Raw genomic sequence first — 12969 nt, forward strand, 5'->3', positions numbered from 1 at the left:
TGTATGTTGTATGTATGTATTATGTAGTATGTATGTATGCTGTATGTATGTTGTATGTATGTAGTATGTATGTTGTATGTATGTGGTATGTTGTATATATGTAGTATGTATGTAGTATGTATGCAGTATGTATGCAGTATGTTGTATGTATGTAGTAGGTATGCTGTATGTATGTAGTGTGTATGTATGTAGTATGTATGGAGTATGCATGTATGTTGTATGTATGTAGCATATATGCTGCATGTATGTAGTATGTATGTAGTATGTTGTATGTATGTAGTATGTATGCAGTATGCATGTTGTATGTATGTAGTAAGTATGTATGTAGTATGTATGTATGCTGTATGTATGTTGTATGTATGTTGTATGTATGTGGTATGTTGTATATATGTAGTATGTATGTAGTATGTATGTTGTATGTACTGTATGTAGTATGTATGTTGTATGTATGTGGTATGTTATATATATGTAGTATGTATGTTGTATGTATGTAGTATGTATGTTGTATATATGTAGTATGTTGTATGCATGTTGTATTTATGTAGTATGTATGTATGTAGTATGTATGTAATATGTTGTATGTATGTATGTAGTATGTATGTAGTATATTGTATGTTTGTACGTATGGAATATGTATGTAGTGTGTTGTATGTAGTATGTATGGTGTATGTATGTAGTATGTTGTATGTATGTGGTATGTTGTATGTATGTTGTATGTTGTATGTCTGTATGTAGTATGTATGTTTTTTTTTTACATTCAACACATTAGCTGGATGATGGGACTAATACTGTCCCATTATTGGCTAATGTGTCAATCCCTGTCATTGTAGCAGGCATAGCCCGATGGGTCTTGTAGTCCCATCGGACAATGCCTGCATACAGACACAAAGACCCCCTGCAGGCCTGAACAGACCCCCGAGAGGCCCGTACAGACCCCCAACAGGCCCACACAGTCCCCCGAGAGGCCCATACAAACCCCCGGCAGGCACGCACAGACACGCAGTCTCCGCCACGCACCACCCACCACCAACATCATTTCAGCAGCCAATCACAGCCATGCCATTAGTTAAGATGGCTAACATGCCTAACAGGATGTGCCCACACTTCTTAGTATCCTCATTGGCTGAATAGAATAAAACTGGCTCATTGCATTAGGGGAACTTCCGATTACGGTATTCAATATTGTAAAAATATTGGAACTCAGTATCGGAACTCTGATACAGCAAATATCGGCCGATACCCGATATTTGCTGTATTGGAATGCTCAAAACTACCGATGAGTGTAAGATCTGGCAAAATATTAATGTCTGGATTAGTTGATACGTTTTAAACCTCACACACAGTTGTATAACAGACCCTTCTGTTACAAAATCTATAACATGGCTACAAATAGATTGCCTATTACTAGACAGATTTCTTACACATGACTCTTCTATGTGCAAGAAGCCTTTTGTGAATATAAAAAAGTAGTTTTGCAGCTTTGCCTTGAGGGAGCAAAATCTAACAGAAAGCTAGCAGTGATGAAGATGAGTTAAGGATTTTGACATATGTTTATTAGGTTTTTATGTAAAAAAAAAATAAAAAAGAAAGAAGATATCACGAATAGATTTTTTTAAAATAAAAGTTCATTTCTTTAACTAAAATTTAAAAATGGACATTTGTTTTATGTCTTATGAGATTAATCTTTAAAACAGAAACAAAAAAAAATCACTTCAACATAATTCTTTAATGCCAGAAGGACTCTAACTGGCAATGCTAACATCAGAGAGCTTCAGATATCACATAATCATTGAAGCTATCAGCTTGCTTATACCCTGAAAACATTAAAGTCAAGCACGTGTGTAACAACTCGGCTGGCATTAGTAATGTTTCCTTTAAATGAAAAGAAGTATTTAACTAATTAGTAGAACATTTATTAAAATTTTGAAGTTCAATCATGTGCACAGACATACCGAGTAGATCACCATGTCTCTAATTTGTAAACCTCATATTCAAATCTTTGTTCAATAAGTTAACAATGATACATAATAATTACCAATCGTAAATTAAAGATTATATATAGATATGAATTGGATTAATTAGGTTGAATTTGTTTTACTGGGTGCGGCAATTCTTTTGATTCAAAAAGATTACAATGCACATATACCATCTGAATACAGTGGTCAAGTTGCATGTGCTTGCTTGTGGCAAGAGATTCTACCTACATTTTCTAGTCCAATCAAATGTTGTTATGATACAGCCTTTTTTATTTATTTTATTGAAAGAGAAAAAACAAGATAATCCTGACACTTAAATACTAGTGTACAGCTAGTAATGTGTGTGGATTGTTTGAAATTATTTTTTAGCCCTCTTCATTGTGCCAGTTAGTCTATTGTTAAATGTGCACATACGCCACTTGAATCTACTAATAGATATGTGGACTTAAAATGTCTCTTTATTTTTGAAATATCTGTTTTAATTGTCTACTTTAGACACCATTCACACTATAGCCATGTTGTGGCTGTTGCTAAATATTTGTTTAATGGTTATGAACCTAAATGTAGCAACTTTTTAACCTAGTATTTTTCATTTCATTACTTTACTTTTAATCTTAGTTGAATGCAATGTTTCAAAATAAATAAGAATTAAAAAAGAACATTAAGATATTAAGGTTTGGCAACCTTTTAGCTAGCCACATTTAATGATCGAAAGCGCCATAACATTACTGCTGGCTGTTGCTGCAAAACATGTCCTATGAAAGTACATACATAGCAACCTCATTATTAGTTTAAGCTTATATTTTCATGGGTGAAAGAATATTAAGCCAAAATTTGGATACATTTTTTAACAAGGTTTAGAAACAAATTGAATGCTCTCATTTTGTCCAAAGTGTATGCTAAACTCAAACATGGCATAGGTGATAGATGTGGTAGGGTGATTAAAAAATACTAATTATTAATATTACAGATAAGAATGTGGTTGCTAGCAGCAGCTCTAACACTACCAGTAGTGCTGGCAACAACTGTCATTACAGTAGTAGTACCAAACGCAAGTTACTTTTGGCTTTCTATGAAAACTCTGACAAGCAAACTAGTGAAGAGGAAGTGGAGGAGTAATGGAGTATAGGTCCCATTGCTCATCTCAATCACAGCAGAATGATATAGCCTCTGACAGAAACATCATCATCTGGAGTCAGTGTTAAGCTCAGCTTCTCCACCAACATAATGGATAAAGTTGTGCAAAGCAAAATTCCCAACTCGTCATTGATGCCTGTTTCTCTTTTGCATTAGTGTCCTCTAACCAACAGAACCTTGGGTGCTAAGAGACATACCAAAAACATCTTCCAGTTTATATTTTGAAAGACCTAAAGAGGCAGCCTTTGATGCAGGAGGAGATGTCAAAACAATTTTGAGGCCAATCTGTATTACAGGATCTGTATTGGGGGAAGTAGGGACACTGTCCATGGTTGTAGCACTCTGAGCCAGGGCCAAACCTTAGGGTGGGAATAAGGCCATTGGGCAAATAGAGCTGGCAATTTCACACACCGAAGAACCTGTCAATCATGTCATGGATGCAAATACAATGATGATTATAATGATGATGATGATGATGATGATGATGATGATGATGAATTTGTATTGGAGAAAACCTGAGATACAGATATTGCTGATGAGGAGTTGAAGTCCTCGGACGAGGAGGTTACTGGTATTGGCGATAAACCTTGCAGGTTCCATGCATTTAAAAAAAGCAAATCAGCTTTTTTTTCATTGAGCTCTTTAGCAGGTAATGCCACATATACCATTGGTAAAGGAGGCTCTACAGCACCTGAACTATATTTTCCTGGTGGACCCGAGTTGTTTCTGTAAGCTTATCATATGTGGGAATTCTTTTCTACATTGCTGTAGCACAAATCTATTGCTTTATTCAAGTTATGCTGTTGGAAACTAAGCCGGGTAAATCCTTGTACTAATCAAATAAGAACTGTATCATTTTGTCACAAGAAACTGCATCACCTGCTCATGTGGAGAAAGCAAACTGACCAGCAAGACAAGCAAGGCTCAAGCTGTTCTACTTCCTCTCCTTATGGTCATCTTTCTAGTAACCAGTTTACACCGCCAAGAAGGGCCTTGTGTGCAATCAGCACCATTATCATCTTCACCTCCTGCTTTCCATGCACTTCCTCCTCTATCTCCTTTTTATAGTCGGTTCTTATTTTGTGTGTCCAAGAGACAAATGTTCTATTGTCCAGTTCCATGGAAATTGTACTTACGCTTTTACAAGTTCTCCACTATTCATGCTAGACCACCTTGATTGCTTTGTCTTTTGTGAAAAAATGTGCACTCAGGCTCAATAATGAACTGAATGGACTATTTTTTTAGCTTCTATGTTTTATTTCAACAGAAGATGTGTCTTGTTCAAATATATCCTAGACTTGAAATAATTCCTTGAATTAAGGATCAAAGTTGCATGGTATTTGGAAAAATTCCCAATTTTATACTATATAGATGGTTTCCTTTGATATATCTTAAAGTTAATACTGACATACTATAAGACAAAGTCAAATAATTTTTTTTTAAATACTCTTTCGCTAGTGGTCTTCAGCACATTGTTTTAATCAGTTTTGTATTAAAAATTGTCACTGTTATCTTCTATACAATAAGGCTCTTCTAACTTTGACACATTGTGTTCACATTCAACAGGTCATCAAGATTTCTTTTGAAGTATTTGAGCTAGAAAGGGGCTATGATACATTGACTGTAGGAGACGGTGGAAAAGTTGGGGACACACGATCGGTATTATATGTGTAAGTATTGCTTTCAAATATCAGTTAAGATTTATTAAAAGTCTCTCAAAATGAAAGTCTGATTATGTCCCATATTTATAACAGTAGCTTGTGTTGTTTGAAAATTTGGTGGACCTTTAAACAGTCTGGTATAAATATACAACATTTGGTGGACTTTTAAACAGTCTACTGTAAGTTTTCACCAAATATTATTTGACCTATTTTGTGCCAGAAATTTGAACTTTAAGCCATAACCAATTCCCTAAGGCTTTGTACCTCAGAGTTTTGAGCTTGTTAATAAGTTTAGTAAGACATTGAGAAACCTTTGTCCTAGTGTATCCTTCAGGTTCTATTTTTCTAATCATTTTTGGACAAACATTTCACCTCAAAAGGGTGCATGTTAAACCATTAGCACTTTTCCACAATACCTTGCCCTTGTTGATCAATTTTCAAAATGTGTCTAACACATTAAACAAATGCCACACAATGCACGCACCGAAGAGTTCTAGCTCTAGCAGAATTTCAATAGTAATCAGCCCCATTGTGATTTCAATTTAAAAAAAGTTTAAACGACTAGCTAAAATAAAACATATCTCAAATATAATTACTTATAATTAATCTGAAACATAGAGCTTTTGATGTATTATTATTTTTTCATTAAAATTATACTTTCTATTGGAGCCAATCTTAATTAACTATATGTTTATGCAATGTCCAGTCTTACAGGATCCAGTGTACCAGATCTTATTGTCAGCATGAGCAACCAAATGTGGCTTCACTTGCAATCAGATGACAGTATTGGCTCGCCAGGATTTAAAGCAATTTATCAAGGTTTGTTAGTCTACTTTAAGCATGCAAAAAAACCTATTGAATAAATATGTATAACTATGCATGTAACCTTCTCAATCCAAAACTCTAATTCAATTACCATATAGGTTTATGCAAAATTTGAAAGTTAAATTTATTATTTAATTTTTTACATAAAAATGTAATTTAGTTAGTATTTGTTGTAATATATGTTACTAGAATTGTAAAAATTACATGTAACAAATTCTGCAACCTGTATCAATTGTACAGGCAACATATGACAAGCAAGATATAGTTTTCAATATTCAAGCCAATTGGTTGCATAGTACATGAAGCTTTTCTAAGCTAATAGTTATTGTAAATGCACAATTTTATAATATGTTATATAATACAAAGTAAGAAAAGTAATCAAAGAGTAAACACAAAGATAAGTGGGTATTTTCTGTTTTAGACTACATATAACATCAACATCAATATATATTCAATAAAAAGCTATAGCATATACTATACTATAGTCAGGGCTGCCACTAGGAATTTCAGGGCCCCATACTGGCAAAATTTTCAGGGCCCCCTTAAGACTCCACCCAGGCTCCACCCCAGCCCCGCCTCCACCCCTCCAACTGTCCACAGTCCCACTGCTGTCTCTTGGCAAAACTCCACTTCTCACAAATCACACATTAACAGTTCCCATCACCAGATCAAACACATAGCCAGCAGCTTTTGCTTTGGCCAAAAGGTTTTTTTTTAATCTGAGACGACAACAAGGTAGACTCTTTTGGCCGGGCCCTACTCTACTCTAACCTATTAAACATTTGTTAAAATATGCAATACAATTTAGGTGTATTTTTATTTATTTTTCAATTTTTCAAATGACCAATAATACCACATACAAGGGACAAATACCACAACACCATGACCAGACACCATATTATCACCACATAGTGACCTATAATACTATCTACAAGGAACAAACACCGCCACACCATGTGCAGACCACATATTACCACCACAGTGACTGAACAATATCACATACAAGGGACAAATACCACCGCAGCATGTCCAGACCACATATTAACATCACATGGTGACCAACTACATACAAGGAACAAATACCAGCACAACATGAACAGACCACATATTACCACCACACAGTGACCGAATAATAGCACATACAAGGAACAAATACCGCTACACCATGGCCGGACAACATATTACCACCACATTGTGACTGAATAGTACAATACTGATCATTAATTTTAAAAAAATACTATCACCATAAGTGCCATTATACACAGGAGATCTGTACTTAGTATGCAGTGTGTATACAGGTAATACAGTGGTCACCGATGCCATGATACACAGGAGCTCTTTATATAGTGTCAGTGTACAGGTAATACAGGGATCACTAGTGACATTATACACAGGAGCTCTGTATATAGGGTACAGTGTACATGTAATACAGCGATCAGTAGCGACATTATACACAGGAGCTCTGTATATAGTGTATAGTGTACAGATAATATAGTGATCACCAGTAACATTATACACAGGAGCTCTGTATACAGTATTCAGTGTATGGTGTCAGTGTACAGGTAACATACTCACCAGTGACGTCTCTAGCTAAAGTCCTTCATCTTTGCGTTTCTTTTTAATCCATTGCAGACCGCCATCACTTCTTTCAGCCAGGACTCGTCTCTGCATAAAATAACACAGTTATCTAGAGCACCGCTTCCAGAGAACATTCCCCATTTTTTCCCTTTCTTCTACACTACACATCTGACTACAGAAGTTCACCCACCATTAATATATAATTGGTTATTATGCAACCCACCATTCCAAATATAAATTATAATTCGCCACTGTGCCCCCACTATCTGTATATAGCCACTTTCCCCATGTAATATATAAATTAATTAGCACCTGTATTCTTTCTCCCAATTTATTACCAGTCACTTTATCCTCAACGACCCCCACTATGTACTTCCCGCTCTAACCCTTACCCCAATTCATTATAGTTACATGCCCCTTCTGCCTCAATTCATTGTCATGTCTTCTCTCTCCCACCCTCTATTCATTATCAATTGCTCTTCCCCCACCCTCAAAATTAATTAATTGCTCTCCCCACCTTCAATACACCATTTGCTCTTCCCACCCCCACCTTCAATTCAATTGCTGTCCACGTCCCTCACACTCACTTCATGTGCAGTCCCCATCAGTCCCCCTTACATAATCATTTGCAGCCCCCTATCATTTCATCATGTGCAGAACCCCCTCAAACACACTTCATCATCTGCAGTCCCTATCACTCCCACATCATTTCCTGTCCCCATCACCCCCACATCATCATTTGCAGTCCCCATCACCCCCACATCATCATTTGCAGTCCCCATCACCCCCACATCATCATTTGCAGTCCCCATCACCCCCACATCATCATTTGCAGTCCCCCCCACATCATTTGCAGTCCCCATCACCCCCACATCATCATTTGCAGTCCCCCCCACATCATTTGCAGTCCCCATCACCCCCACATCATCATTTGCAGTCTCCATCACCCCCACATCATTTGCGGTCCCCATCACCCCCACATCATTTGCGGTCCCCATCACCCCCACATCATTTGCAGTCCCCATCACCCCCACATCATTTGCGGTCCCCATCACCCCAACATTTGCAGTCCCCATCACCCCCACATCATTTGCAGTCCCCATCACCCCCACATCATTTGCAGTCCCCATCACCCCCACATCATTTGCAGTCCCCATCACCCCCACATCATTTTCAGTCCCCATCACCCCACATCATTTTCAGTCCCCCCACATCATTTGCAGTCCCCCATATCATTTGCAGTCCCCCACATCATTTGCAGTCCCCATCACCCCCACATCATTTGCAGTCCCCCCATATCATTTGCAGTCCCCATCACCCCCACATCATTTGCAGTCCCCATCACCCCCACATCATTTGCAGTCCCCATTACCCCCACATCATTTTCAGTCCCCCCACATCATTTGCAGTCCCCCATATCATTTGCAGTCCCCCCACATCATTTGCAGTCCCCATCACCCCCACATCATTTGCAGTCCCCCCATATCATTTGCAGCCCCCATCACCCCCACATCATCATTTGCAGTCCCCTATCCCCCCTTCACTTCATCTGCAGTCCCCCTTACTTCATCATTTGCAGCCCCCTATCATTTCATGTGCAGTACCCTCTCAAATACAATTCATCATTTGCAGCCCCCTATTATTTCATCATGTGCAGTACTCCCTAAAACATCATCATCTGCAGTTTCACTCCCCCCGCCTAACCTATTTAAAAAAACAAAAATGTTTTTTATACTCACCTCAGTCGTTCCTGGCCGTCTAGTGTTTCCAGCAGTGAGGCAGCAGCTAGAATGGATGGGCTGCTGAGAGGACCTGACAGGAGCCCCTACATTCTAGCACATTCACTACTGAGATTGCTAGAATGTATGGGCTGTAGTCAGGACCTGCAGGGAGCCCATACATTCTAGCTACAGCCGAGCAGGAGCTGTGCAGCCGACTAGGTAGACGGCGTGCACAGCTCCAAAACGGCTCCCGGGCCCCAGCGCCGACATGTGCACCGCAGTGCACAGTATTTTAGTGCACGATGGGGCCCGATCAGTAGAAGCACAACAGTGGGGCCCCGGATCTGCGGGCCCCTCTGTGCACTGCTGCTGACCGGGCCCCATACAGCAGTAACGGCTGTAATGCCCTGATGGCGGCCCTGACTATAGTATATTAGACCATAAATACTACATAAAAATCTATCATGGAATCCTAAGCAAAAAAAAATACTAGGAACTTTAATGTTTAACAAACACATTGACTTGTTTGTACGTGTTGCTCAACAAAACAAAACTGATATAGCAAAAGATGTTTCCAAATTCAATGCAAAATATCACTATATCAGTCTCAGACATATTCAACCTCCTCATCAAAAGTAACTTTAATTTTTAGTATAGCACTTTTTGGATGTCATGATGTAACAAACATGATGCATAACTAGACATCAGCATCTGGCAGCATTCTTGAAAAAAATAACCCATTCCTCATTCGTACTGGCTTTCAGTTCACCAATGTTCTAGTGCTTCCATGATGCAACCGCCTTCTTCAAATCCCAACAAATATTTTCCTTAATGTTCAAGTAAGTGTAACTGTGATGACTACACCAGAATAATTGAGGACTTGGATTATGATGGGACATAGGGCTCATGTGACATAACAACCTCACGCGAGCCCTGGACATGTTAGTGCCTACACTGCTGGAACAGTGCTGGCACCAGAGGTGAATGTACATTTTTTTATTTTGTCAGGGCCAAAAATGGGGAATGAGAAGTTGTCCTAGTACTGCACAGCTACTTTAATGTCTTTCAAAGTTTTTTTTATTGAAGTTCTCTTGTTTTGTTAAAGTCAGTGAATGATCTCTTAACTTTTGGCTCGCTGCCATGGCATCTATTGAATATTATTAGTGAATTGGAGGCCAATGCCCAAGAGGAGTGGGCTATAAGTTCTCAGAAACACTTCCTAAAGATTGTGTTTGCCTATGCATAATATTTACAGCAGGTCATAACAGCTAAAGGGTGGTCTACTAAGCAGACAGATAATTGCTATGAAGGAGTTACAAGATTTCTGATACTGCATTAATCATTAACAGTGACACTTTGTATTGAATTTTGATAAATCATTATATTAATTATGTTGAGCTATTTAACTTTGTATTGTTTGTTTGTTTTTCCTAAAATAAACTAATTTGCAATAAGCGTTGAACACTTTTGATTGCAGCTGTATTAACCTACTGTTGATCAGTACTGGTTATGATGGCTGAGCCTGGAAGGACAGCGCTAACGAGCTGCACAGTATCAGCTTAAGGCCGGGGTCACACTAGACCATAATACGGACGAGTGCTATGCGATAAAAAATCGCATAGGACTTGGCCCAATGTTAATCTATGGTGCAGCTCCCATCATCCGATATTTTCTCCACCGTATTCAGGATCCGAGTGAAATCGCAGCATGCTGCGATTGTCAGCGTATCTCGGCCGAGACTCGCCAATGCAAGTCTATGGGTGCGAGAAAAAATCGGATTACACACGGACCATGCGTGTGCATTGTGAGAAATACGCAGCGGTGTTAGAGAAAAGGCGGTAATTCAATTGCCGGCTTTTCATTTCTCCTGCCTAAACCCAACATGATATGAGACATGGTTTACATACAGTAAACCATCTCATATCCCCCTTTTTTTTGCATATTCCACACTACTAATGTTAGTAGTGTGTATGTGCAAAATTTCGGCGCTGTAGCTATTAAATTTAAGGGTTAAATCGCGGAAAAAATTGGCGTGGGCTCCCGCGCAATTTTCCCTGCCAGAGCGGTAAAGCCAGTGACTGACGGCAGATATTAATAGCCAGGAAAGGGTCCATGGTTATTGGCCCCCCCGTGGCTAAAAACATACAGTGGGGCAAAAAAGTATTTAGTCATTCAGCAATAGTGCAAGTTCCACCACTTAAAAAGATGAGAGGCGTCTGTAATTTACATCATAGGTAAACCTCAATTATGGGAGACAAACTGAGAAAAAAAATTCCAGAAAATCACATTGTCTGTTTTTTTATCATTCTAGTTGCATATTATGGTGGAAAATAAGTATTTGGTCAGAAACAAAATTTCATCTCAATACTTTGTAAAATATCCTTTGTTGGCAATGACAGAGGTCAAACGTTTTCTGTAAGTCTTCACAAGGTTGCCACACACTGTTGTTGGTATGTTGGCCCATTCCTCCATGCAGATCTCCTCTAGAGCAGTGATGTTTTTGGCTTTTCGCTTGGCAACATGGACTTTCAACTCCCTCCCAAGGTTTTCTATAGGGTTGAGATCTGGAGACTGGCTAGGCCACTCCAGGACCTTGAAATGCTTCTTACGAAGCCACTCCTTCGTTGCCCTGGCGGTGTGCTTTGGATCATTGTCATGTTGAAAGACCCAGCCATGTTTCATCTTCAATGCCCTTGCTGATGGAAGGAGGTTTGCCCTCAAAATCTAACGATACATGGCCCCATTCATTCTTTCATGTACCCGGATCAGTCGTCCTGGCCCCTTTGCAGAGAAACAGCCCCAAAGCATGATGTTTCCACCACCATGCTTTACAGTAGGTATGGTGTTTGATGGATGCAACTCAGTATTCTTTTTCCTCCAAACACGACAAGTTGTGTTTCTACCAAACAGTTCCAGTTTGGTTTCATCAGACCATAGGACATTCTCCCAAAACTCCTCTGGATCATCCAAATGCTCTCTAGCAAACTTCAGACAGGCCCGGACATGTACTGGCTTAAGCAGTGGGACACGTCTAGCACTGCAGGATCTGAGTCCATGGTGGCATAGTGTGTTACTTATGGTAGGCCTTGTTACATTGGTCCCAGCTCTCTGCAGTTCATTCACTAGGTCCCCCCGCGTGGTTCTGGGATTTTTGCTCACCGTTCTTGTGATCATTCTGACCCCACGGGGTGGGATTTTGCGTGGAGCCCCAGATCGAGGGAGATTATCAGTGGTCTTGAATGTCTTCCATTTTCTAATTATTGCTCCCACTGTTGATTTCTTCACTCCAAGCTGGTTGGCTATTGCAGATTCAGTCTTCCCAGCCTGGTGCAGAGCTACAATTTTGTTTCTGGTGTCCTTTGACAGCTCTTTGGTCTTCACCATAGTAGAGTTTGGAGTCAGACTGTTTGAGGGTGTGCACAGGTGTCTTTTTATACTGATAACAAGTTTAAACAGGTGCCATTACTACAGGTAATGAGTGGAGGAAAGAGGAGACTCTTAAAGAAGAAGTTACAGGTCTGTGAGAGCCAGAAATCTTGATTGTTTGTTTCTGACCAAATACTTATTTTCTACCATAATATGCAAATAAAATGATAAAAAAACAGACAATGTGATTTTCTGGATTTTTATTTCTCAGTTTGTCTCCCATAGTTGAGGTCTACCTATGATGTAAATTACAGACGCCTCTCATCTTTTTAAGTGGTGGAACTTGCACTATTGCTGAATGACTAAATACTTTTTTGCCCCACTGTATGCCCCCAGCCACCCCAGAAAAGGCACATCTGGAAGATGCGCCTATTCTGGCACTGGGCCACTCTCTTCCCACTCCCGTGTAGCGGTGGGATACGGGGTAATGAAGGGTTAATGCCACCTTGCTATTGTAAGGTGACATTAAGCCAGATTAATCATGGAGAAACGTCAATTATGTCACCTATCCATTATTAATCCAATTGTCTGAAAGGGTTAAAAAACACACACACACATGATTAAAAAGTATTTTAATGAAATAAACACCATCTGTAATCCATCTGAAGGGGTTAAAATATTTTACAGGCAGGAGCCCTGCTAATG

The 12969-nt window shown here is 39.3% G+C and overlaps 1 protein-coding gene across 2 annotated transcripts in view; it reads left to right on the forward strand.

The window, feature by feature from the left end:
- The window catches only part of CSMD1 (CUB and Sushi multiple domains 1), a 2858343-nt gene that overhangs the window by 1904977 nt on the left and 940397 nt on the right, over window positions 1-12969 (forward strand). For both annotated transcript variants that reach the window (XM_077290057.1, XM_077290056.1), the window contains exons 11-12: window positions 4680-4783; window positions 5481-5593. In XM_077290057.1, the coding sequence (XP_077146172.1) occupies window positions 4680-4783; window positions 5481-5593 (217 nt within the window). The remainder of the gene's footprint in view (window positions 1-4679; window positions 4784-5480; window positions 5594-12969) is intronic.

The sequence above is a fragment of the Ranitomeya variabilis genome, chromosome 2, assembly GCF_051348905.1.
Source record: "Ranitomeya variabilis isolate aRanVar5 chromosome 2, aRanVar5.hap1, whole genome shotgun sequence".
NCBI lineage: Eukaryota > Metazoa > Chordata > Amphibia > Anura > Dendrobatidae > Ranitomeya > Ranitomeya variabilis.